This window comes from Seriola dumerili, unplaced genomic scaffold (genome assembly GCF_002260705.1).
Source record: "Seriola dumerili isolate Sdu_G_001 unplaced genomic scaffold, Sdu_1.0 BDQW01001417.1, whole genome shotgun sequence".
NCBI lineage: Eukaryota > Metazoa > Chordata > Actinopteri > Carangiformes > Carangidae > Seriola > Seriola dumerili.
Window position 1 is genome coordinate 95,647 of NW_019175672.1, and position 27,510 is coordinate 123,156.

General features: G+C 45.0%; 2 protein-coding genes across 2 annotated transcripts; one reads left to right on the plus strand and one right to left on the minus strand.

Moving 5' to 3' along the window:
• Positions 1 to 3,876: 3,876 nt before the first annotated feature.
• On the minus strand, positions 3,877 to 27,510 carry ttc16 (tetratricopeptide repeat domain 16). The gene is made up of 14 exons (XM_022768127.1): positions 27,370 to 27,510; positions 26,586 to 26,770; positions 26,256 to 26,346; positions 26,013 to 26,150; positions 25,687 to 25,787; positions 25,187 to 25,376; positions 24,317 to 24,531; positions 23,847 to 23,912; positions 23,584 to 23,762; positions 22,526 to 22,670; positions 22,228 to 22,393; positions 21,969 to 22,102; positions 21,633 to 21,774; positions 3,877 to 3,933 (listed from the first exon to the last, which is right to left on the minus strand). The coding sequence occupies exons 1-14, from the start codon at positions 27,400 to 27,402 to the stop codon at positions 3,907 to 3,909; spliced, it is 1,812 nt and encodes a 603-aa protein (XP_022623848.1). The 5' UTR covers positions 27,403 to 27,510; the 3' UTR covers positions 3,877 to 3,906.
• mymk (myomaker, myoblast fusion factor) lies at positions 14,634 to 20,467 on the plus strand. Its single transcript, XM_022768096.1, has 10 exons — positions 14,634 to 14,768; positions 15,390 to 15,504; positions 16,138 to 16,286; positions 16,541 to 16,657; positions 16,778 to 16,918; positions 17,124 to 17,287; positions 18,690 to 18,753; positions 19,504 to 19,591; positions 19,934 to 20,055; positions 20,354 to 20,467. Exons 1-10 carry the CDS (start codon positions 14,634 to 14,636, stop codon positions 20,465 to 20,467), a joined length of 1,209 nt encoding a protein of 402 aa, XP_022623817.1.

Here is a 27,510-nt window from a genome sequence, read left to right on the forward strand (position 1 = left end):
ATAATCGTGTGTTGTGACATATTTTACCTTTATCGAAAAAATTGCAGCTACAAGCTTCTGTGGAAGGTGCTGGTCTGTCCACTGGGACAACCCTGGGAAACCTGCGTTTGATGATACACACCCAAGTACATGAAGCAGCGTGCGGGTCATACAAGTGTTAGCATAGTTAGCACAGTTAGTTAGCATTCTGTATGCGATGAACAACACCTTCACAACGTCAACTGGCAGTTTCTACAGCTCACAGTGAGGAATGATCCCGGCCAGATATAAAAGGGAGAGTTCGGGTTGTTTTGACGAGCGACCTGTATCACGCCGCAAGCAGGAAACGGCGTGATCAGTGGCTCCGTTGCAGTGCGTGTGCGTAGGAATAGTTCAGCGGCTGTTTCCACGGGAAGTTAAGCTGCTGAAAATATTCTACATGAAACTACATTTAAACGGATATTGGATTGTTTCGGTTTTCGTTTTTTAAAAGTGTCTAAAACATGTTTCTGTGTCCTGGTGGCCCCGCCCACGGCAGCACATTGGCTCTGCTGGTGTACCGGTGCTCCCGGGCGGACGCTGCTCAGGATCTACTGCAGGTAATGTACCGACTGTTCATCACTTTAAACCCAGGAAACCACAGTCACAATAACCACTGCATACTTTAAATTCTTCAATGTTTGTGACATTAATACTAGTGATTAGACAAACCCCAGTGTGTCCCATACTGTGTGTCGGGTGTCTGTGGATGTCAGTGGACAGACGGAGAAGAAGAAGAAGAAGAGGAAGAAGAAGAAGAAGAAGAAGAAGAAGAAGTCCCTTCTCAAGCACACATGCAAAGTGTAAAACAGAGCGCCAACAGACAGACAGACAGATGGGCAGACAGACAGAGAGATAGGGAGAGTGGATGATGGCTGAGAGATGGAAAGAGAGAGAGGGAACGACTCTGAGGATGAGTAAGCGAGGCAGTCTGAGAAGTTGAGGAGAGGTCAGTGGAGTTTAGTTGCCCCCGGGGCAAACGGAGGCTGGGTTAGATTGCTCACACTTGAACTCTGACCTATTTATTGACTCGCTCTTCGTGGCTGGCTTTCCCAGGAACGCAACGGCGCTCAGTTCATCTGTGTTACATTCACTCACAATGAAAAAGAAAATAAATGAATTAACTCTGGAGCAGCTTTTTACGAAGGCGAGTGAGTCTGTTAATGGTTTGTCTGACCGCCGAGTCTGTGCAGTTTAATAGCACAATGGTAAAGTACACGACGCTGCTGCTCCAAAACAAATGCACGTACTTTAATGTTTACAAACTGCAAATATGAAAAGAGCTCGTAGTTATTATGAGCAGTGACATCAACAAGGCTGAACAGACGTTAAGCAACAAGCAACCCAAAGAGGAAACAGTGCTTCTCTATCGCGCTACATGAAAAAGCACAACCAGTGCATTTAGCAGCGTTTAGGCAAAACAACAGCTGTCTGGAACATGGTATACAACTGTGGGTTACACTGTGCTTCCACAGGTTTCTATGGATGTTCTGACTCTCTCTGCAGCATGAAAGCTCCTCATCATTTCAATCTGTTGTAGTCGCTCTGACACTTTGTGCAGGAGAAGCGTTGACTAGTTTCACTCTGGATCTGCCTTTAGGATGCAAGGTTAACGTTTGATCCGCTTTCCCATCAGACAATCTGACACGGCTGCGCAAATCCTCTCAGTGTTACTGTGACGAACTGTGACGGACGTTCAGACAACCGCTGTTAAATCATGAGTAGATCTACCTGTGAGACTCCCAGTTACAGTTACACTCTCAGCTGTGGAGGAGTTTCAGGATCAGAAGGTGTTTCTGTAAAGTTTGCAGCCACTTCAGTTTAAATGCAGTTGAAACGTTAGTTGTACGCGACCTAAACATCTGACAAACTTTCACTTTTCAGACAAATTTAAGCTTAAGTTTTAACATCTTGACATTTTTTTGACCTGCAAATAATTAAATCAGCACCTGAGTCATAAAATCTTCTGACATCATCAGATGGAGGAAGAGTGACCCCTGATATCTGACGCCTGAGTCACTCATCATCTGAAGCGGCTCCTGACTTCGACACTGACACAACCTCCGCTTGGTGTTAGCACCAGGAGTCATTTTGTGCATGTAGATGATCCTTTCTCACACTGCAGAGAGTCAGCAGAGAAGGTTCTGAAAGTGAAAGTCGAGAGTGGACGTGGAGGTTTTATCCTGTAAATCTCTGCAGCAGCTCAGAGCCACAAAAACCAGAATCCACAGTTTGACAAGTAGCACTGGCACGAATGTTAGCCTCTACCTCACCAGTTTACACACACACACACACACACACACATATACACACACACACACACACACACACACACACATCTCACAACAGCTGACAAGTTTCCAGACAGACTCTGGCCTCTCCAGGCACACACACACACACACACACACACACACACACACACACACACACACACACAACTGCACAAAAACACACACTCCTGAAAGAGAGTCAGCATTATTTTGTGGATTTGTTTTGGTCTGGTGCAAAACACAAGTCTCATTGGCTCTGCTGTGCCTCGTAAATACACACACACACACACACACACACACACACACACAGAGAGCAGATGCAAACCACACCAGCACATGCAGACATGCAACCAGCCAACACGGACACACACACACACAAACATGTACACACACAGTGAAGCACACAAGCTTAACAAACTTACACAAACTCTTTCAAACACAGCATGCACACACACACACACACACACACACACACACACACACACACACACACACAGAGGAGGTTTCAAATATTTACCCACTCACCTCGCCTGCAGCAGTCCAAGGGCGTCTCGGTCTGTGTTGAGGATGCCACTCAGTGTGTGTGTGTGTGTGTGTGTGAGTGTGTGAGTGTGTGTGTGTGTGTGTGTGTGTGTGTGAGTGTGTGAATGTGTATGTGTGTGTTAGCGTGCCAGTGACAGCAGTGGTGTGTTGTGGTGTGTTGGTGAGTGGTGCTGCTGTCGCTGTGGAGTGAAGAGGGAGAGACAGAGAGAGGGAGGAAGAAAGAGAGGAAGGGAGGGAGGGAGGTAAGGTGTACTCTCCCTGCATCCCTCTTCCTCCTCCTCCTCCTCCTTCTCCTCCTCCTCCTCCTCCCCAGCCAGCAGGAGCAGCAGAGTGGCAGCAGACAGAGAAGGTGGGAGGATCAGAGGAGTTAGAAAAAAACAAAAAGCAGGAGTAACCCTGGCCGCCTGCGCTCTGACGGTTTTTTTTTTTTCTTCTCCAGATCAGACTGGTTTATTAGCATCTCCAGTCGACTGCAGCTCTCGTGGACATCAGACACGAGTTTGACATGTTTATATGATATCCACATGCACCTTCCTCCTGTCTGCCTCCATCTGTCCTCACAGAGCACCACTCTGAGAGACAGACGGACGGATTGGAGACAGAGGGGAACTCCCTATTTCCCACAGTGCTCTCCTCCCCTGGGTCCTCTGCCTCCGTACGGAGCTGGAACATCGGTTTCCGGAAGAAACTTTCTCATTCATTTCTCTCAGGTTGCGCTGATATGGTTTTTTACTTTGTAAGCCGATCATTTTCGCCCAAAGAGAAACTGATTCCGGTTTGTTTTTTGTTTGTGACAGTCAGAGATGAAGTGTTGATCATAGTGTTTGTGATTGTAAAAATGATCATGAAATATTTTATGTTTGAGGAAAGAACCAGGAGCAAAACTGTGTTGTTGTCCTTCAGCTGATGAACTGATGATGGAAGAAGGTGGCAATATCAAGAAGAAGAAGAAGAGTCCAGTAACAGATTTTAAAGCAGCTGGAGATAAAACATAATCACATCATTTAGATCTATGGGCAGATATAACTTACCCTGAGAAAACGCTGCCAGCTCCCCTCTGATCCCGCACCTCTAGTCAAACGGACACTTGAACGTGGAGACCCTGTGGACGCAGATACCCCAGTGAGCTCACAGCAGAAGTGAACAGGAGAAAATGGGGCAAATTCACAAAGACATTAAAAATTACATGATGATTTTTGCAATTCCTAAAACTGAAATTTTTTCAAAGAACATGGCAGCAAAAGAAGAAGCTGAGAGTACATGTCATCCTCTCATTAAGTTGTTAGCTATTAAATGAGCTATCTGTAAGTCTTGCTATTGCTACATAGTGTTAGTGTTAGCATTAACGGCAAGAGCTTCAGCCATTGTTGTGTTTACAAGGCGAGGTTATATACGTCCTCTGAGGAGCGCTACTTCAGGACGCTACAGTGGCTCGCTGTCCGAATGTGACGAGTCAGTCCAGCTAGGCCGCAGCTAGCCAGGTTAGCATGCTAACTTCCGTACGGGAAAAGAAGTGATAGAAATACAAGCAAAACCAAAGGGTTTTTTTCCACAGCTGGAGGCAGCTGTTGGTGAGTAAAGGAATGAAGTTTGATACTGAACTCACAATGTTTTTTCTAGACTGGTACGTAAACAGCTGTTATGCTAACGTTAGCTATGTAGCAATTGCAAAACTTGCGAATAGCTCCTTTAGATGTGTGGTTTATTTATCTGTTGAGGTCACACGTGTGTCCACCAGATTGATGTAAATCTAATATTCGTTTTAGCTCTGTGTTTGGTCTCCACCAGTTTCTGAGACCAATATCTGGCTCTTTAGCTGCTCACCAGCTAGTCGCTAAGGTTATTGCTATTTCTTGTAACTTAGCAGCCTACATTCGTGAGCCAGGCGTGATTTATCTATAGGTGCCTTTCCATTAACATGCTTAATGTGCAATCTGAAATAGCTAACTTAAAAACGAGTGATGGAAACATGCAAATTTTCAAAAAACTATCAAATGTCACAAAAAAATTAATACACTCATATGAGGCCGTTTTTCAGACCATTCATTCAAGTTGTGCCCCGGGGAGTTCAGGCTGCTGGAAATCCATCGTCACGTTAAAAAGGAGCTATTCGCAAGTTTTGCTATTGCTACATAGCTAACGTTAGCATAAGGGCTGTTAACTTGCCACTAGCTACGTTGCGAGTTCAGCATGAAACTTTATTCTTTTACTCACCAACAGCTGTCTCCAGCTGTGGAAAGCAACCCTTTTGTTTTGCTTCTATTTCTTTCTCTTTTTCTTTTCTTGTACTGGAGTTAGCATGCTAACCAGCTAGCCCCAGCCCTGTCGGACTGTCACGTCACGTTCGGATAGCAAGTCATTGTAGCATCGCTGCTCAGAGGACGTATTATAACCTCTTATCTTATAAACTCTTGCCAAGCCTGGTAAGTAAACAGCTAATGCTAACAGTTGATGCTAACTCTGGCGTAGCAATAGCAAAACTTACAAATAGCTTTTTTGATTGGAATGATATTGTAAAGTAGTAAAAACACGGCTTTATTCACGTAACATCACTCGATGGAAACACAGACCATTCGCAATTGTGTTTTGTCGGCTTTTCTAAAACATCGCTTCTATGTTGCGTTGCAAAGCTGCCATGGAAACCGGCTTATGACAAGCTAACGTAAGCTCATTACAAGCGCACACTGATTAACCCGTCAGGATGCAGGAGAGGAAGTCAAAGCACTCTAATTGTAAACCTTCTGCAGGGAGTGCTGAGTCATTCCTCCCTGCATCTCATTATTTTGTGTCAGCAGTTACATTTCCCTGCGGTTGCATTATATGATGCTTAACTCTCCGGAGCACTCATTCCCGCCGCCATGTTGTCAACAGCACATACAGTATAATGACTTGTGAGGCAGAATCTAAAAGCTTGTTTTATGATGACAGAGAAGCAGTCAGAGCTCAGAGCTGGTTACTGATCCAACAAAGGTTCACAAGATGATCAGAAACTCAAATTGAACTGGTTTAAATGTGAAATACGTGGACGTGGAGCTGCTTTAACTAACGCGTGTTGTGTGTAAATAGAGACTTCAGCGTTGCGTTGAATGACACGTGAGGCAGATGAAAGTTTTGCTCGGTGATCCTCTGGTGAACTATTCCTTTAAGTGATGGTGAACTGGGACTGGGAAACACAGAGGAAGCCAGAAACAGATGGGAGGACAGCGATTCAGACGGAGGAATGAGACGAGGAGAGAAGATTAAATGATGAGAGGAGGACGAGCAGACGTCTGAGGACCACCGTGTCTGCCCACCATGTCGTCTTCCCCTCTTTTTCCTCATCTGTCTGTCCCCCCTCCCCCTCCTGCTTTATTACGATTTCTCCTCTCCCTCTCTTATGTTTTTCTCTCTCTCTCTCTCTCTCTCTCTTCTTCTGCTGTTATTTCTCACCCCTCCCTCTCTTCCTCTCCGTATGTTTCTTGCTCTCCTCTTTCGGTCACACTCCTTTCTTCACTCCTCTCTGTTTCTACAGCTGTCTCTCTGCAGCTTTGCACTTGTTCTCTCCGTGACGCTCTCGTCTCTTCTCTCTCTTGATCTCTCGTTTCGTTCTGCTCAATAACAGACACATCTGCGTATTTCGTTTTTAATCGATAATTCTGAATTTTTAACATGTTAAAGTTATAATACCGGTGGTTATCCGTGCGTTTGACAATCCAGGTCCTGGAGTGTCATTGCAAACGACCCGAGTATGAACCACCGGGGGCGACAAACACTTTCTCTAACCTCCCTCCTCATCCATTTCTCCCCTTTCTTCTAACTCTGCTGCTGGTGTGTCTGCTGGCTACATTAGCCGCCGCTCTGCTCCATTGCCAGATTTATAAGCTGATAGACAGAGTTCAGGGTGGGCTGCCAGACCCAGGAGAATAGGCCCCGCCCACCAACACCAACACCAATTAAAGCCCACCACCCGCCAAACGACATTAAAAAAAAAAAAGGTATGGAGAAAATAATGTGTTGCACGGGGGCTTACAACACTCCCATGGGTGTGTTTTTGTGTGTGCCCATGTGCAGCATGCCTAACAAAGTCTGGAGTCATTAGGGTTGGCGCGCGCTGACAAAAGAGCAATTAAAGGAGTTATAAACAAAACCACAGAAAGAAGAAAAAAAAAAGGAAAGAAAATAACAGTTGGCCATTTTAGCCTTTCTCTGAAATGTGTGAAACAAAAGACACTTTTTTCCTGAAAACACTTAGATGAAAAAAATAGAGAAATTAATACGTAAAAATAGAAGAAAAAACCCGGAGGTGAAGCTGAGTTTGTGGCAGTAGATTTAATGAGATTAGTTTTTCTCTTTCTGTCTCTGAAGGGCAACAAACACCAGCAGTATTAAACAACACCATCACTCATTGTTTTCTGTGTGAGATCACACACACACACACACACACACACACACACACACACACACACCACTGTCCCATTTCCCAGCACACATCACACATCACACATCAACTCTCCAGAGAAGCAGCACTTTCATCACGTGTCCTCCCTCGGATCAGCACATCCAGGCTTCCGTACCTCCACTACTCCTGCCTGTATTTGGTCTGTGCTCAACGCAACGACTGACGTGACGCAGACGACACAAAGCTCCGAGTTGTGTTGCTTCTGAGAGTATTTATTCTACGTTGGAACATATTTCTACGTCACATCTAAACCGGAGTGGGTTATCGCTCTAATATTCACCGGTCAGAAATGCAAAACAGACAAAGAGAAAATTGTCATTTTAAAGCTCCATATTTTTCTTCTTCTTCTGTGTTTTATTTGAAGTGTTGATTGTGGTTTTAAGAACCAAAAACCATCTCAGTGTAGTTTTACATCTCCTCTCTCAGGCTTCTCTCTGGAGCTCTAGTGACAACAGGTCAGTGAGCCAATCAGAAGAGAGGAGGCTCTGAGCCTCTCCTCTGATTGGCTCACTGTTTTCTGACTGATTCAATAAAGATTTCAGGTAAAACACTCAGAGAAACCACATCCTCACTCTGCTATAGGGGGAAAAATGCTTTGGATTGTTTGCATTTCTTCGAGCTAATAACCTCGGGCGGTGCAGCGAGGAGGAGGAGGAACACGTGGAGCTGAACACTGTCATTAACATGGCACATGTCCCCACAAGCAAAACGGCAGATTAAACAGCAAAGATCTATATCGACTGTGTGAGTGCACGATCCAGATCTTCATCATCATTTTCAGCGTGTAGGTCGCAGCTCGGAGGCTGTTGTCGTTTCCTGCAGCGAAGGGGATTTTGAAAACGGTAAAGGGAGGATAACGCTTCCTGAAATTGCCTAATGTCAGATTTATAGCCACAGCCTACATCCAGTGAGTCAGGCCGGTATTTCTTCATGTGGCCTTCGTATAGTAGATATTTTGGCGAAACATCTGGACTGAATTGACATTTTGTACTAAAATCTCACTCACTGTTCACTCAGGCTGTTTTACTCTTTCTTAAATTTAGTCTAAACAACCCCACTGTTGTTTTTTTTTGTTTTTTTGTTTTTGGTCTGTTGGAAAGATGAAACGCATCAGTTGCTGCACAGCTTAGAAATTTTTCCTGCTCCTCAATAGCATTTACAGTGGAGGACACTGTGAACTGGAGCCAGGGTGAATCATGTGACTGGATGTCGATGCAGACGTTTCAGACACAATTCATCACACAGTCACAAATTCTGGACAATTTTATCGTCCGCAAATCCTTGACAGTTTGACTTTGTTCTGTCAGACTGTTTAATTGAAGTGATATTTAACAAAACCCAGAGATACTATTCAGTTTTCCTCCAGAGTAATATCGTCAGGCACCATTACTTCCTGCTATGAAACCTGTTGTGATTTGGCTTCATTTCGTGCTACAAATAGTTCTCTAGATGCAACTGTTGAATTTAAACTCCGTCTTAAACATTATCTCTCTGTGTAATAAAGTGCTGCAGACAGATGTTTTTAGTCTCGAGTGTTTGAAACTGTCCTTCAAACGACAGCATCCAGAGAGAAACTGGGCTTAGCCTTTAATTAAAGTTTGATGAAAGAGAAGAAGAGCCAAACGTCTGCGTAAGGCGAACTGCAGGAAAAAAATCATTTCCTGCTTGTTAAGATGTTTTATATAATTAAAAGAGCAAATAGGGGGGTTTAATGGAATTTAAGTCAAAACAAAGAATGACAGTAAAATATCTGATGAGCATTTACTGAGTGAGCGAGCGAGCGAAGCATCCACTCACACTGGAGTGACCGGCCAGCTCAAACACAAGCGCTGCCCTCCAATTATTTGTGAAAAAGGTCCAGGGGTCAGAGGTCACAACTATTTATTACTGAATCAAAAGGAAGCCCAGTGTTTTTTCAGATGCGTCCAGGAAGTCTGCTCCACATTCCCACACTAACCCGCCGTGTTTAGACTGAGGGGTCCCGAGGTGAAAGTCACCACGGGCCACGAGCTCTCCTGGACCGCGACAACCGACGGTCCTCGCTCAAGAATCCAGAGGAACAAGGACATTTAGTCTGAAAGCTGCAGCGGACAAGTGTTCTAGTTAAAATGTCTTCATCACTGATCAGTTAGTGTTAGTGTTAATGAAGCCTAGAGTTAAAAACACACACACACACACACACACACGCTGTTCTGACTTCAGGTTAAGGTGGGCTGGACTAAGCATTTCTTTAAAACAGACAGACATTCACACCCACTCTGCTGTGATTGGTCAGCTGTGCAGAGGTGAGTTTGAATTTCTCTCTATAGATGTGTATCTGTGTACGACGGCCGGCTCTTTGCTCCGCCCTTCGAGCGAAGAAGTTTGAGAAAACTAGAAACACTTTTGGTTTCCAGATCAGACAACCCGCTGTAAGAGCCAGTTTACCTGGGACCAGGTTACCTGGGACGTTGAGCTCCTGAGCAGCTGGATCAGTATCAGCGTTGGTCAGTTTGTAGCTCAAAGTTTCTACATGAGTGACGTTATATTTGTGGGCGCTGCGGCTCATCCACGGGCGGCGTGATTAAAAATAAACCTCATGATTAACAGTGGATGGGTGAAATAAAATATAATATATATATTAATTACATAAAAAAATATGTATAACATGTCGTTGTGAACTAATAAACGTTACACGTCACACGTTACAGCGTCATCACTCTGGGAAACAATGATAACGTGTGATCGGGTCTGATTTATGCGTACATGCAGATTCAGATGACATCAGAGCCGATCCGTTCATCACCAGCGTGCGTGGTGTAAATCTCATCACACACGCTACAGTCTGACTGTATAAGCAGTCGACGTGTGTGTGTGTGTGTGTGTGTGTGTGTGTGTGTGTGTGTGTGTGTGTGTGTGTGTGTGTGTGTGTGTGTGTGTGTGTGTGTGTGTCTACAGTGCACGTGCAGCCGTTGTCAGAGTACATCGGACCCTTTGAGCTCCTCCCGTCCATCCCACTTTCACATGGTACATTCCAGAGTTCACTGACCTCTCTGACCTCCCGACCACCAGGTCTCGGAGGGTGAGCAGGATCTTGGGGCGGGGTCATCTGAGGTCATCTGACTCATCCTGCCAATAACAGTGGTGCTAATGAAGACTCGCTCTGCTGCATCAGTTTACCTCACTGCAGCAAATTGCTTTTCAGCCACAGGTGGGTGGGACACATGCACATTCTTCTCACAGAGAATGGCAAACCCCCCCCACCCCACCCCCACCCCCTGCTGGGTGCTGCAAAGGTCAGTGAGAGTGACCTGCAACCACAGCGCAGCTACAAGAATGGCAGTTATTTCACTGCGCTGAGCTCAGAGAAAGCTGTTTGTCCGTCTGCGGAGACACGTATCAGACTCTTCAGATGGGAAAACAGAGACTGCAGACACGCACTGAACACAACAGGAGGGTTTACATTTGCGGAGGAGTTCCCGGCAGAGGGCGTGGTTAGGCCACGGCAGCTTTTCCAGAACCATCAGGTCTGAGAATTTGTTTCCAGCCTCGGCCCCGGCGGCTCGGGTTACTGAGGCGCTCTGAGAATCTGAGGCGTGGGGTGAAACCCCTCAGCAATACTGCACCCTTTGTGTCACTGCCTCAAGCCCCTCAGCAGGTGGAACAGCTGAGAGGAGGAGCAGAGGAGGGCAACTGCTGCCTCACCACCAACATGGGATCATTCGAGACATTCATGCAGAGACTCATGGGAACAGCAGCAGAGCACAGAGTCAAATATGGCTTCAGCCAGAGGAGGCAAACAGGAATCAGCCTTGTTTGGCGAATGGCAAGTGTTTTAACTCGACTTCAAAGAGTCAGTTCTTTAAAATTACACTAAAAACTTTAGGTATTGTCATCCATGTTCCCGGGCTGAGGCCTGGGTGATACCTCGGGCCACATCTCTGTCCAATCACGTAACGAGTCATCATCATCATCACTGAAGAAATACTTGTTTTTCTGAAGCAGACGGAGAGTGTGTCCTGCTCTCTCTCTCTCTTCAACCACAGCTGCTAAGCTAACTGCTAACTGCTAACTGCTGCATCGCCCCCACGTGTTTGGGGCCTCAGGTCTGTTCAGACTGTCCTGGGGTCATGGGCGTAGGTTTGGATACGGACAGTGGCGACATGTCCCTACACCAATATTTTAGTGAACTTGTTTATGCTGTGTCACCAAGACAACCGATTTAGGGGCATGCTAGCATTTCATTGGCTGATAGGGCGGGGCCTATCTGGAGGCACGTCATGAACAAATACCACTCTTACTGCCAAACACCCTAACCCACCAAATCATCAGTGTCGGATATAGAAAATGTAGTATTTCAGATGACTCACTTTCCTCTACCGCCTGAATTACACAGCACACATAATCTACGGTTGTCCGAGCCAACAGCTGTAGATATCACGCCACCGAAAAAAGAGACGTCAGGAGCTTTTTCCTCATCCAGCAGCCGCGTTGAATTAAATAAAACCTGCTAGCGAGCTAACGTCACCATTAGCAGCATTTTACTGCTGCAGCTGGTCAAATGTGGAAACAAGGGGGAGAGGGAAACTGCAGCACTGGGAGGTCTGCTGAATATAAACATGTCGATGTGGGATATTGTTTTTCTTTCTCTTTTCTGTTTTATTAAAATCTTCTACATTAATAAAGCATTCAGTTGACAGAGTTAAAGCGTCCCTCTTTGTTTTGGAGCGGTCGTTGTGTTGAGACCAAACCTACGCCTTCACCTTCAAATCAGGTGGTGTTGAAAAGATGAACGATAATGCAGCGATCTCTGGGACAGGTGACGTGCTGGATGAGTTGGATGTGTGAGGATTTTCTTTTCCACTTTTTACAGTTTGTTTTTGATCGGATTGATTTGAGGTTTTTTAACTTTTTTTAGTCTTAGCTGTTGAACTGTGGATAGACTTCATTACAGTGTAGGGATGGGGCTAAGAGGCCGTCGTTGTGGACCAGTGAGCACAAGAACTTCTGAATGAGGCCAGAACTACATTTATAATGTTATGAATAATAGAAATTACCTTTATGAGGTCAGAACCCAGCACAATCAGAGATCTGAGAGCAGCTGTGAGTAAGAAATGAAACCAAATTTCTTCTTTTTTAAAATTTTTGTTGGTATCTGAATCATGATGAGATGACGGCAGTGAAATCTCCAGAAAAACACATTTTAAAAAATTTCTCCTGCGAGTCAGAGCAGCAGAGAGGGGCATTTCCCACAAGTATTTACCACCCTAACCAGCGCTGGGTGAATGTCTTCACTTTAATGGGAGCAGCTCAGCAGGTCGGGCTCGATGCCACATCACACGGCCACAACAAACACAAAGCCATGACAGCAGCTGTTTTAAAGTCCTCCACCAGATTCCATCTGTTGACTTGGAGTGAGACTCGAGACGTGGGTTAATATCTAAAAAAAAAAAAAAAAAAAAAAAATCTCATTGTTTGTTTTAAGCTAATTGAGCAGCATATGGTTTTATTGGTTGGAGTGGATGAGACTCGGTGCCAACAGCTGCCACCAGATGTAATATTTCTAGGAAGACTAATTCACAAAGAGAGCAGCCGCAGACAAGAGCCGGCCATGAAATCTGCTCCCCACAGGAACTGACAATAAAAACTACAAACTGTAGAAAGCTGGACTCAACAACTCGACATTTTTTCAGTGCCTGGTCCTTCTGAAAAAGCATTTCTTACCAGCCTGCAAAGATGATTTATATGATATAGTTAATCAACTCTGGTCCTCCCTCTGTCCTCCATGAGACCATCAGAGGTCGGCTGCAGATCAGTGCGACTTATGGACCACGGATGATTCTCTTCAGTGCTTTCAAGTCACTTTTAATTAATGAATCCACCAGAGAATGACAACTGCTGTATGGATATAGTGTATTTTAGCTTCTTTTAGTTGGTTAATTGTTGAGACGCAGAGTGAACCCTGACCTCCACATTCTTACTTTTCACGCTGCTACATCACTGGTGTATTAATAGAGCTGTACACAGATGGGTTGTGTCAGCCTCGCTCCCAGTTTGACCATTATACACAACACCTAGAGGGTCTTTATGTTCTACAGTTTCAAATCACGAGGATTTAATATTTGTAAAATTTTCCAAGAACATTGCAAAGTTATTTTTATGTGCTTGACATCATCTTAAAAGTTGGGGGAAGAGACACTAATGTCCACGTGCAGAGAGCCACACAGCCAGGGTGTAAACACTGGGGGAGCAACATTCACTGAACTGAATGGCAGCCATCTTGGTACATAGCATCTATTTCTCTTAATGCATGCATAACTACAAGCTACATGAAGTGGATATTACTTCCTGTGCTAACACTGAACATTGGCATTAAATAAATTAAAGCTCCTCCAGTGTAAAGGTCTGTGTCCATGTGTAGTGTGATTATAGATCAGGTCTAGCTTCTATATTAATACTGTGAAAGTATCAAAGCCTCAGTCCACAGAGAAATGCACACAGCCTGTATTCAGAAACTGAGCCTTAAAACCAGCCGTCAGGACTTCTGGAACTTTGTGATGTCACAACAAAGCAGTCACCAAGCCCCGCCCACCTGGACCCACCATCCAAACCTTGCAGGATTTGGTTTCTCTGAGTGTTTTTACCTGAAATCTGCTTTATTTTTATTGGATCACTCAGAAAACAGTCAGCCAATCAGAGGAGAGGCTCAGAGCCTCCTCTCTTCTGATTGGCTCACCGACCTGTTGTTACTAGAGCTCCAGAGAGAAGCCTGAGAGAGGAGATGTAAAACTACACTGAGATGGTTTTTATATCTTCTTATGGATCAACACTTCAAATAAAACACAGAAGAAGAAGAAAATATGAAGCTTTAAACTTTCTTGTTGACCCACAAAGTCTATTGCTACTGATAAAACGATCAGAAGAATTTAGCACTTATTGTTCAAACCAGGCAGGAAACAGTCCATAGATAGGTAATGATACAATAAGGCATGCCAACCCTTGCCCTGCCCGAAGCCCCCTCCCATGTCACAGTGGTATGCAAACAGCTGCCCAGCGATGACACTGCACATACAGGCCTGTGTGGAGCTGCCAGCCTGGGGGGCGGGGGGGGGGACATTTAAACTTTAAAGGGCCAAACTGGACAGCTGGGTGTGTCCACGCTGTGTGGGAGTGTGTATGTGTGCAGTATATGCATCTACTCACTGGTCACATACAACGAGGACTAAGGGACCTGAGGACATCCACTCTCCTGTGTCTCATTTTCAGTCATTTTCGTGCTTCGTTAGATCGTTGCGACTGACTCAGACTGACGCCTGCGGGATACTTCCTCATCGAGCCGTCGACGTTTCTGTTGGGAGTTGCGTCTGAGCTGCTGTCCCTCCACCATGGGTGCCTTTATTGCCAAGATGCTGCTTCCTACGGTCAGCAGCGTGGTGTTCCTGCCTGCGGCCAGCGTGGCCGCCAAGAGGGGCTTCCACATGGAGGCCATGGTCTACTTCTTCACCATGTTCTTCAGTGCGGTGAGAGCGCTGACTCGTCATGTGACTGTGGAGCTTTCAGTGAGATCCTGCTGATTGGAGATTTCTATTTGCTCACCAGCGAAGCGTTTAATCGATATTAGTATCATGAAAGTTGTAGGACGTCGAGGATCCAATCAGTGGCATTTTATCTAAAAGGATCTGTTTAAAATATTTATGATACCAATTATAAATAAGCTCATTCCTAAGAGCTGCATAACCTCAGATTTCCAGATAATGCATTACTCATTCACTGTATTTCTAAATGTCTATCTGCTGGTTTTATATATTATTATTTTAGATCAAATAAAAAATTGCTAGAAGCTTAACAATTCCAGACATTTCATCAACTTACAACTGAATTTAATGTGGACATTATTTGCTATTAAACCCAGTTTACAAGTTATATTTAATTCCTATTTACTTTAATAAAATTAATTGCCAATTTCAGCTTTGATAAACTACAATGAGCTTTATTAAATACCACTCGGTAATTTCTCCTGGTTTGTTTTCTCTCAGGTTTTAACTTGAGACCATCTCAGATACTGTGAGTGTGTATTGTGTACTGTGTATTGTGTGTGTGTGTGTGTGTGACTAACCCTAACCCTGTGTGTGTCCCTGTAGATCTACCACGCCTGTGATGGACCGGGCCTCTCCATCCTGTGTTTCATGAGGTACGACATCCTGGAGTACTTCAGTGTTTACGGCACGGCTCTGTCCATGTGGGTCACACTCATCGGTGAGTCTGAGCGTACGGTCTGACGCGCTCTTCATGCAGCAACACAGCCATGTGTTTTGCGATTTGACCAGGTAGCGGTTGCAGCAGGTACAGGGACGTTTAAAGTCTCTGCATGTTTCAGTTTCCGTAATCATGACGTGAGCCTGAGAAAGACACTAAGAGCTGAACCTGCCCGACTTTCCACTTGTCTTCACTCCACTTGTATTTTTTTAATATATTTGTGTATTGTGTATTTTATTTGTGTAAATAAATTCAAGCAGGAAGCACTAGAGTTAAAGAAAAGGTTATTAATTAGGATTCAACTGCACAAGGTTAAAAAGAAGCAGCTCCGCCTGCAACAGTTGTTCATAACATGTGTTGTGTCTTTGAGTTCTGCTCACATGTGTACACTGTTATTCTCTCATATGAACACACACACACACACACACACACACACACACACACACACACACACACACTCCCTCCCATCTAAGCCCCTGAGGTTTCGGGCTTTAAATCACGTGCTGCGGAGGCCTGAAGGCGCCGACAGCTGACGGCTGACCCAGGCCTTTTAATTCCACACACTCTGTTCCACTCCATGTTTTTCACTCTGCTGCTGAAAAGTCACGCGCAGAACGTGTCTCCTCGTCGCAGCTCTGGGCGACTTCGATGAACCGCAGCGCTCCAGTATAACCATGTTCGGGGTGTTGACCATCGCCGTGAGGATCTACCAGGATCGCTGGGGCTACGGGATCTACTCCGGTCCCATCGGATCAGCTGTCTTCATCATCACCGTCAAATGGGTGAGTGGCAGCCATGATGGGTCATGGTGATGTGGTAAACAGAGTGTATCTCCATCTCCTTCATCCATCTTCTTCTTCATGATCTACACCTTTGTGAATTTTACTTTCTCCTTTTTATCCTCCTTCTTCCTTCATTATTTTTCCTTCTGTTTTCAGCTCATCTTTCTTCTTCTGACCCCTCTCTGTCCTCTTTCCATCAAATCAATCAATCAATCAATCAATCACTCTAATGAACTGTGATTCTCCTGTTGCAGCTGCAGAAGATGAAGCAGCTGAGGGCGGTGTATCCAGAGAAGGCGGTGTACACGCAGCAGGTCGGTCCGGGCTGCTGCTTCGGCGCTCTCGCTCTGATGCTGCGTTTCTACTTTGAGGTGATTTTCATCAAAATAAAAACGAATTCAAATATCATTATTTACCCGGTTGTTTCTAATTATCATTAATAAATGAGCAGGTCATCATAAACAGGATGTGGTGTGCTCTGTTCGCTGCAGGAGTGGGACTACGCCTACGTCCACAGCTTCTACCACCTGTCTCTGGCCGTGTCCTTCGTCCTGCTGCTGCCGAAGAAGAACCGCTACGCAGGGACGGGAACCAACGCGGTGAAGCTCAGCTGCTTCGCTCTCTGCTGCTGCGTAAGTCGGATTTATTCACTCCGAACAAGACGGTGAGGCGGGAGTGGACAGGTCACATGTGACGGCTGGATAGATTTAGAGCAGCGGGCTGCGGAGACGAGATGGAAAGTAAAAGTTATTTAAGGCTGAACCTGTAATAAAGCACTGACCCCGTTCTCTGTTGTTCCCTCTCCAGAGCATGTCCCCCGGTTCCTCTAAAGCCAAGACAGACAAGCCAAAGAAGAAGTCTCGGACCGTGTGGACAGTCCCCACCGAGAAGCCGTGGACTCGAGGCTGCAGCACCCCCACCCTGCCTCTTTACAACCCCCCACCCTCCACACCCGTCAAAGGCACCAGCATCAGCAAGCTCAAAGAGATGAACGGCTGGAAGTGAACCCCCAAAAAGTCACCCCCGTCAGTCTGCTGAAGCGGGAGGACTTCATCCTGGAGAACAGGCACAGATAGTGGTTGGCTGTGAGCGGGAAATGGGAAAATCACCAAACAACTGTCAGCCGAACGCTGATAAACTCGTATGTGGCTGGTAAGTTAATCTACTTCAGCAGGAAACCAACCATCATGTGGACGTTCCTTTCTACTCCAAAACATCATTTTTGGCTGGTAGAATATTTAAGGTCAGCAGCGACTTTAGGAATCCGCCGGCCGCCGCAGCCAGCAGGTGAAGAGACTCGAGAACCCTGATGTGGTTCTTAAAAACTGTGAGGGGGCGAGAGCAGGAGGCGAGTCGGGCCTCGGGTGCCCTCAAAGACCCGATAAGAACACAGCTGTCTGAGGCCGAGGACAGGCAGCGTGCTCCGAGAGCAGAACACACACAGCACGGACAGGGAGACGGTGGCTGAGACAAGCCAGTAAAACTGACTGGAAAATTTATGAGAAGAACAAACAGGCAGATGGTTTATCTCTCCAAAATATATAAATTGTCTTTAGAAATGTTCCTCAGGGGAGACCCTTCGTCTGCTTGCCTCTGTCTGTCCCCCCCCTCCTCTTTCTCTTTCCCGTCTCTCTCAGGGAAAGGAACCACGCGGCTGAATTCGCTTATGAGAATTACAAGACTGTAAAGCACATTTTTACCGTCTTTAATACGAGCTCGAGGCGCCAAATGTGTCATGTGGAGCATCAGACGCTGGAGCGGCGGCCCAGACGTCGGTCTGTAACCCGACTGAAGCATCTCGATGTGTTTCTGGATCAACAGGTGGACTCCTCTGTCTGTTAACTCTGGTTCACTGACCCAGCAGCTTTGGCAGGATTTCAGTCCCTGATGTGCTTTGTTCAGACTGTGTAACGTTTCTTTTGTTAATATATTGTTATTTATTGCAGCACAGATTATTGTATATTCACAGTGTGTGTTTGTTTTTAATCATTTTGTAATGTTTCACAAATAAAATGAAATGCCGTGGCCCCGTGTTGAGCTGCTCTTCAGGGACACTGTATGTATGTGAACTGGATGTGGATGTGGACTTTGCAGAAGCCGACCATTGACAAAAACCCTGACTGGCACATACTTCAAGGCCCACTCCAGTCTAGCAACACTAATCCAATTCCAAACCCACGTATCCCATTCCTCTCTCCCTTCAGGAGGACACGGGGTTGTGCGTCCACGCACGTCACCTGCCCCGAACACTACCCAAAGACTATAAACATGTTCTGCGTATCTTAGACAAAACAGTCTCCGGCCAAAACGTGAATGAACCTCCCCTCCACCCGGGAATGTTTTGAGCTGGGGCCAAGCCGCCAGCTCCCGTGCCCAGAGAAAGGTGTTTTTGTCTGGACTCAGAAACCTGGCTGGCTGGGCCACCGGCACCTCCCAGCTGGCTGCACCTCTCGGCCCTGACAGGACGGTAACTCGAGCCTTTTATTGCACAAGTGTGAAACACTTTTCAGCTCCTTTACGACCACTGTCTCTCCCGCACCACTCTGCTGAGGGGCCGAAGCCCACACACATTCAGGACTGGATTACTAGACTTGTGAAGACTTTCTCCCGTCTGTAACCTGCGGCCTTTACAGTACACTTAAAATCTGATCCGTACTGAATCCTCATCTGGACCCTAGATTCAAGTATGAACCTGAACAGAGCCGCTGTGAAAACCAGTTCTCAGGATCAACCGACCTTTATGATCACATGTGGTCCTCATAAGAACAGAAACACACACACACACACACGTGTCTGAGGGCCTGAACCCTTCTTGTATTGGGCGTCCGCACCGATAGTGTCAACACAATAAGCGCTGATTGACAGTCCTCCGTGGTCGTCTGCACCCACATTCCACGGCGGCGTGGAATTTCAGCGGGTATCGAAATATAATAAAGAAAAATACATCTGAGCAAATAAAAAAATATGACGTCTAGACCAGAAAAGAACACGTCCTCCAATATTCCACATGTGGTGGCCTGTTCGAGAAAAGGTAAGGAGAAAATCTGCTGTATCGATTTTCATTAGAGTCAATTAAGCACCAAAGTGCACGGCGAGAAGTGACTGCGACAGACTCTGGTATGTTTGGTATGTTTGTGCTCTCGGCTATGTGCTGCGGAGACTTTCTATGGTGAGACGGCAGCGTCCGTGTGCCACAGGTCCTTTCCCTGTGCGTCAGCTGTTGCCACAGCTGTTGTTCACGCTGCGAGGTCAGCTGCCTCTCACAGAGCACCACATCTCGTCTCCACCGCTGCTGCGGATCACCGGTGACACCGCACTTCAGCTGAGCAGAGCTGTGAGGATCAGTTTGGGGTCAGTGGAGAGGAATCATATAAAACATTACCCATTGTTCAATTAGAAGTCCGTGTGTTTAGATTTCTGTGGTTTCATGCACGTCTGACATGAAGACTTAGTCCTTAACCAGTGTCACCATCATCAGCACATTCAACAGCGAGTCTATCCTCGTCAGTGGAGGTTTAGTCTTGGCCTTGAGAAGAGTGGTTTCATAATCTTAACTCAAGGTCCAGGTCCCTGGAACCAGCGAGAGCTCTGAGTGGAGTCGCTGCTCCTTCACATCAAAAGCCTCCCGGGTGTCGTCCTTCTTGTAGGTTCTCCGGGCGCGAGCAGAGACCCCGGGGTAGACCCAGAACTCGCCGGAGGGATCACATATCCCATCTGGCCTGGGAAGGGCTCAGGAGCAGCTGGACGGAGGGACGTCTGGAATACGCTGGTTAGCCGACCCGACCTCTGATAAGCAGAGGAAAAAAGATGGATGGATGGATGGAACTCAAGGTTCACTTCCTTTTCCTTGTCTGAGCTTTCAACCACATCTCTGTGGACGTGTAAGGAGACGTCCCGCAGCTCTTTGTTTGTTTAACACCAGGCAGACCACAGTGGTAAAAGCTTCTGAGAGGTCTCGCTGTACATCTTCATCATCAACATATCTTGACTCGTCATCACCCTCCGCATCCACACACACCTTCCCAGTGCTGAATCAGTCCATGACTTTTGTAACTCTTCCGAAACAGACGATCGAACACACATGGTGGTTTGACACAGGGATGTTCCGGGTGTGCAAAACGCACCCTACGAGTAAGTTCGAGGTGGATCAGATCCTCAGATGGTTTGAGTTACAGCTCTGATACAACAACCTGCTGCACCTCATCGATCAATGATGACGCCATCTTGTTTAACGTCGTTTTACACCGGTACGCAACCACACATCTGGTCTGAGGGTCCAACTGTGTCATAACACCATCTCAGGTCAGACACCGCTCAGCTTCAGAGAACAGCAACTATCATTATTATGGATGGGGATTTTATTAATGTTTATGAACATAGTGTTTGCTACTCAAGAGAAAAAGACAGTGACTTAAAGAAAGAGAAAAACATGAAGAGATATGGACAGAGAGAGAGAGGGAGAGAGAGAGGAAGAGGACAAAAGAGGAGAGCTTTAGTGAAACTGTGAGAAAGTAAAACTGAAACTAATCTGGTTTTCCTGTTTGATTCTGAGGTTCAGCAGCGAACAGTGACCAGCAGCAGCTCAAGTTCTCTCAGTTTATCTCCAGTGTGAAAAGAGTTTAAGGTCATAAGCACAATAATTCAAGTGGTTGGTACAAAGAACCTGAGCGAATCAGTTCAGCTGCAATGATACAGATGAAAATCCGTGGCTGGACATTTTCATGTCATGACAAACTATATACAACAAGATGTTACCAGTCAAACAGCAGTGGAGCCTCTTCAGAAACGTCACCAAACTAAAACTGTGACTCTGCTGCCACCTGCTGGACGACAGCGCAGAACAGCATCCTGATTAAAAGGACAATACCACACTGTTTTACCAAAGTCTTTCCCCTGTTTTAACTTCAAACCACATGTTTGAGTTAAAGAATCATAGCTGTAGTTATTTATGTTTAAGGGCTCAGTTATTTACCACAGTTGCTTGTTTACATTCATTTGTATTTCTGACACATACTGGGTGAAATAAAACCTGTTTGTTTGAAACGTAAACCTGCGCTCGCTCGTCTTCTGACTGCTTGTTCTCTAACAGGTTCTCATGTGATGAGGTCTGATGTTGTTCTGATGAGTGAAACGTGTCCTGCTCATGTAAATACACTGTGAGAGACGACTAGACATTTTTAAGAACTGATTTTCTCTGGTAATTTTCTCTGAATAAGGGGACATGGGCATGAAAAATCATAGTCCGACTTCTGTGATGATCATTTAGGATTTTCCCATCATTTATTTATTTATTTGGATCCCCGTTAGCCACCAAGCTAGCAGCTAGTCCTGGGGTCTGCTCGGTACCTGCAGGAGGCTCTTCACCATGATCTCCATCTCCTGTTGGTTCATACACAACCTCAGCTCCTCCCCTGCCTCAGGTGGGGCTTCTGATTGGCTCGCCGTGCTCTGATTGGTCAGAGTCATCTGTTGGAGCTTCTCACTCAGTCTGCGAACACATTACAACACAAGACACACTTATAGTAAGTTTCCTCCATTCAGCTTCTCAGTTGAAACCAGCTGGAAACGTGGTTGCGCAATTTCGTTTTAACATGTTAAACTTGCAGCACATCTGTCCTAAAACATCTGTCTGCTGCACCACAGTCGGTCCAGCTGTGTCCCAGGCTTCAGGTGGGTGCTGACCTTTGTGGCTCAGAGCAGGAAGTGCAGGTCTGGATGGTGTCCATCAGCTGATCTCTGACGGCTTGTCCTCCTGGACTGGACAAAACATCAGAGACGCTGCAGCCAGGGAACAGACTCATGAGCATGGGCGGCAGCTGGACACACACACACACACACACACACACACACACACACACACACACAATTTACGACTATTTACTTATTATTTACTATTTATTTTAGTTATATTTATGGAAAGGTTGCACGAAGAAGCTCCGACCTCCTCGTTGGTGGGATCCAGGATCAGAACACAGATCAGGTCCTGTCGGGCTCCCTTCAGGTTCTGGAGCTTCCTGAAGGCCTTCGATCTCTTCTCGTAGTACTGAGCAGCTGAAGGGTCGTACTGGACGGCCAGAGAAAACATGTCAGCTGCCTCCTGGAAATGCCTGCACACACACACACACACACACACACACACACACACACACACACACACACAATTTTAGGACGTTTCTCTTTAGGTTTCTCTGCGTGGATGTGTCTATGTGTGTGTTAGTGTGTGTTAGTGTGGTTCTGACCCGCCCTGGAAGCAGAAGGAGCCCAGTGTGTTGTGGAGGACAGCGAGGCGCAGCCGGACAGCAGGGTCGCCAGGTCTCATCATCTCCTCAGCCTGCTGGTAGTCGACCAGAGCGTAACACCAGTCACCCTGCTTAAAGAAACAGTCTGACACACACACACACACACACACACACACACACACACACACACACACACTAAATAAATATATCTTTCCAACATAATTCAGCTCTTAGTTTCACACTGTTCTGTAATTTCATAGGTTTGGACCAACAGTCCAAACACAAAGATATTCAGTTTACAGTTTTATCAAAAGGTGAAAATCAGTAAATCATTAGATATGAGAAGCTAGAACTCGTTAATGATCAATCTTTTATCAAAAATGTAGTTCATTTTCCGTCTGTCAACGAACCGATAAACCGACAAACAACAAAAACTTAAATCCAAAATAAATGTAATGAATGATTTATTATATCCAGACGGACGGAATCTCTTCACACTGTGCATCAGGTTTGTCTGCTCTCAGCTCTGATTGACCGTTTCAGTGGCTCACCTCAAAGATTTTAGACAAGAGTCTTTTACGTCACTATCTCCCGCAGCATGAGGAAACACAGTGGAGACAGTTGTTTGAACTGGGTGTCTGTTATGACTCAGGGAACTCAAGTCACTAACACAAAGTTAGTTTGGTTCAAAAAAATAAACCTGCAATTCTCACGTATGACCATAGGTGTCGCCAAAGATTACGAAACAGAGATCCTCCAGACTGCTGCTTTATTAAAACGTTCACCTCACCTGGTCGGTCATTTTCAGGATGTAACAACAACAAAGACAAACTTCACAAACGTCACACTAGACGCTCTGTCTTTTCTATGAACAGGAAGTGGCAGAATTCAGTTTGAAAAGGACGATGAGTGAGTTCTTGTTGATCCACAGTGAAGACTCAGTGATTCTCTGAACGATTTCCTGAACAAAATGACTGTGTGTGTGTGTGTGCACAGAAAAGAGAGAGAGAGAGAGACACACACACACACACACAGAGACCAGCTGTCCATCGCCTCACCTCCTCGGTTCAGGTACAGGCCTGCCTGGCTCTTCTCCTCCTCGATGGCCTTGTTGAGGAGCAGAGTGGCTTCGGCGTACTGCCCTCTGCTGAAGCACTGAACGGCAAAGTCATTGTAGGTGAGAACCAGCTGAAACTCCACCTGCTCTTCGAAGGAGCCTCGCTCGTCCCTCTTGTCCCTGGCCGCCTCCGCCTGACCTTTGACACCCTTCTCCGCCTCCCCCCTCTCCTCCCCCTCCCCTCCTTCCCCCCCGTCGTTCAGCTCCACAGCCTGGATCAGATCCTCGATGGCGGCTGTGAAGTCTTTGAGACGTCGGTAGAGAATCCCTCTGATGGAACAGGATGAGACAGTAGATCTTTCATGGGAATCTTAATGGGAACATTTTTAATTTTGGTAATTAAAAACTGATTGATTGATTGATTGATTGATTGATTGATTGATTCTTTGGTGATTCTTGTGGTTAGTAACAAAGAAAAACAACCATCTGGTGGTTACAGTCAAACAAACATCAGACATCTGGACATCAGTAAGTAACTTTAAACTTATTATACTAGATAATGAGCTGATTATCTTTCAAGTAATCAATGAATTAATTATTGATGAAAAAAGGTTTATTAGTTGTGACTCTTTGCAGACACATGACGAGACAGTGCAGGAAAACCGCGCAGGTCCTCCCTCGAACTGGAAGGTTTCTTAGTTGAAGCTTGAGTGTCTGATCTGGGTCGGACTCACCTGAACAGGTAGAGGCGTGCGTCCCGGGGGCAGTTCTCCAGAGCGATGTTGATCATGCAGAGGGCTTCAGGCAGCTCGCCGCTCACAGCTCTGTCCACAGACTTCTGTCTGGCCTGTTCACCGGCTCGCTGCAGCTGCTGCAGCAGAGCTCCGGCCGCGGGACACGACGGGTTCAACGCCAGCGCCGACGTCACGTCTCGATAACATTGTGACACCTGGAGAGAAAATGACACTTTAATAACAGACGTGACGTTTGTGGCGTCCTCAAATCTGATTTTGTAAAGTCTGACTCTCCAGGGTCATGACAGTCACTGAAAGACAGAACATAAAAATAGAAACAAACGTATTTGTGTTTCACAAAACAATTCAAGTGCTTGAAGGTATTAAGACAAAATATAAAAAAAACACTGGATAAATGAAAAAAACACTTTAATATGATTTAAAAAACTAAAAAAATTAAATATAACTACATTTTTTTATTTAATTAATTAAGGAATAATTTTAAGATTTAAAAAAAAATTAAATAAAAAATAATACATTAAATAATACATTAAAAACAAAACAAATGAATTCAATTAATGAAATAAAAATTTTTAAAAATAATTTAAAAATAAATAAATAAATATTTAATTAATTAATTAAATAATTAGTTAAAAGTTGTCCGTCTGTTAAAAGCTTTAGTGATGTCCCTCACTTGTACGTCACTTTGGAAAATAATGAGAACTGCGTAAATGAGTTTAATCTTGACATCGTAAACATTTTGTTTTTCTTTTTCTGCATCTTTTTTTTTACCAGCAGGAGAAACTAAATATTATCTCGATCCAAAACACTCATTCTAATCCTGTTGAGCTGCTTGATTCTGAGGTGTACAGTGTATCTTCTGCTGGTTGGAGGTGTCTGAAGTAAGTGAGAGGTCCCTGCAGCTGTAACCTGGTGGAGCTGCTGGTGCAGTCGGGCTCTGAGGATGTAAAGGTCAGAGGTGGGACCGTCTGACACCATCCAGTCGTTGACCAGCTGCAGACAGTCGGTGAGGTGACCTGCAGCTGTCAGACAGGCCAGGCTGGGATACAAGGCAGACAATACATTAATGAACAAGGTGTGTGGGTTAGAAACAAAATGACAACCATAAAAAACAAACTGCAGAATGTAAATATCACGTCTGAATGTTTGGCTGCTCTGCACACGGACTGTCCACGGTGAGAAAGCTGCTGTAATTCAGATCCATGTATCTATGCTCAAATATCTTACAACATATATAGTGTAAATCTGACATCATGTATCTACTGGTGGTGAAAAGCAGAGTCATTTTCTGAGACGAGTGTTAGTTAGTAAACCTGATCAAAAGTGCACAGCTTTAATCTAGATCTGACCTTCTGACTGCGTAGACCCTGCAGCCGGGCTTCACCTCAGCAGCTTTAGTGAACGCCTCCAGAGCCTCCAGGAAAAGGCGTCGGTCAAACAAACACTGGCCCTGAGGACAACAGGAGACAGAAAGATCATCAGGAACTTATTTAATGTTCAGGAATTTACCTGAGACTTCTCAAACTGCACACATGGTGATATGGTGTTCTACTGAATCACAGAAACATGTTTTCACATCTGTTGTCATGGTTTACAGTTACAGTTTTAACCACCTCTGATTTTCTTCTTCTTCTGTTGTGTTTTTCACTCTAAGTTGCTGAACAGAGACTCTAACCTGGAGGTAGTAGATGAAGGCCAGGCGGTCTCTGAAGGCTCCGGGCTCCAGGAGCCAGGCCTTCTTATAACAGGCTGCTGCGGACTGGAAGTCACACAGCTGCAGGTAGGCCTCCGCCTGACTCACATACAGCTGAGTCTGAAACACACAAGGGCAGCGAGTGTCACACTGAGACACACAAACCTAGTGGAAAATCCTATCCTAGTTTTTACACAGGTGACTGTGTCTCAGATCGTCCAGCACCTGTTCAGGCTGCAGTGTGATGGCTCTGGAGAAGCAGATTACCGCCTTCTCATACTGGAACTTTCCCATCGCCTCTTTTCCATTTGTGTAGCTGCAAAGAAAATAAAAGTGTTATTCAACCCTGAAAAGGCATCAGCTGAATTTCATGTTGCAGCTTTACATACATTTTCAGCAAAGATCTCTCATGTTTGGTTTGCTGATATTTGTAACACAGATATGATCTTTGCTTCTCTTTCAGAAAACATCACATTTAAGCAAAATACCACCAGATCAATTCTAAACACATAGCTGTACGATGTGTTTTTCTCTCATTTCATTCATGATTCTCACTGCTCTGCAGCCTTGCTCTGGATGATGAGGCTCCCCTGAAGGTCTGGTCTGTGAGGGCGTTTCTCTCCTGGTGCCAGAAAGATTTTACTGGAGCCAAAAAGCTGCTTGAAGGAGCTTTTTCTCCTGGCCTCATCCAGCTCCTCTTCTGACACCGCAGTGGGAAACAAACTCTGCTCCTCTGCCTGCTGGATTTAATATCAAAGATTTACTACCAAATACCAAAACATGTCAGTTTCCCTGAGGGACGCCACCTAACAAAAGAAGGAGGATTAGACTGACAATCAAACATGTCCCTTTGATTGGATGAAACAAACCATTTTTATTATGTTCGTTTTGTTTTTTTATGTTTGTTATGACATTAGTAAGGTAACATTCAGCATCAGTTCCAATTTGAGAATTTATTAGTCTTTTAGATTTAAAAATAATAACAATAATAATAATAATAATGAAGTAATGATAATACAACTACATTTTTAAAACCCTTGGAGAAAAAAAACGTTAAATTGAAATAAATTCATAAGGATTGTGGCTAAAAAGATAACAATCTCTCTTTACCGTTTTTTTCAAGGTAAACAAATTTATTTGTCACATACACGCTTTACAAGACAATTACAGTGAAAAATGTTTCACCTATAATAAAATTATTATTATATTAATAATAACTTATATTACTGTATTTTGTACTGTTTTATCTTAACTGGTGTTAGCTTGTAAACTAACTACAGAACTAAAAGCTTTACAAGTTTAACTGTTAGCTACTGGTTTTCAACAAACGTTTGTTTACCGTCTGGTCTTTTCTCTCCACGGAAGTGTCCATTGTATTCGTAAAACTGCTGAGCAACTTCTGCTCTTTTTCTTTTCACTTCGTTAGCATTTTTAGAACTTTGCACAATGTTAATTGTGATGTGTGGATGTCACCATGGAA

Bases quoted from the DNA above. Each gene is read 5' to 3' on its own strand.
- ttc16 (XM_022768127.1), bottom strand. From the start codon at position 27,402: ATGGACACTTCCGTGGAGAGAAAAGACCAGACG. The intron at 25,788-26,012 runs GTTAGAGTCTCT...TGTTGTCCTCAG, and splicing joins CCTTCATCTACTACCTCCAG to GGCCAGTGTTTGTTTGACCG. The intron at 22,671-23,583 runs GTGAGGCGATGG...TGTGTGTGTCAG, and splicing joins CCTGTACCTGAACCGAGGAG to ACTGTTTCTTTAAGCAGGGT.
- mymk (XM_022768096.1), top strand. From the start codon at position 14,634: ATGGGTGCCTTTATTGCCAAGATGCTGCTTCCTACGGTCAGCAGCGTG. The intron at 16,919-17,123 runs GTAAGTCGGATT...TCTAAAGCCAAG, and splicing joins GCTTCGCTCTCTGCTGCTGC to ACAGACAAGCCAAAGAAGAA. The intron at 19,592-19,933 runs GTGACACCGCAC...TCCTTCTTGTAG, and splicing joins ACCGCTGCTGCGGATCACCG to GTTCTCCGGGCGCGAGCAGA.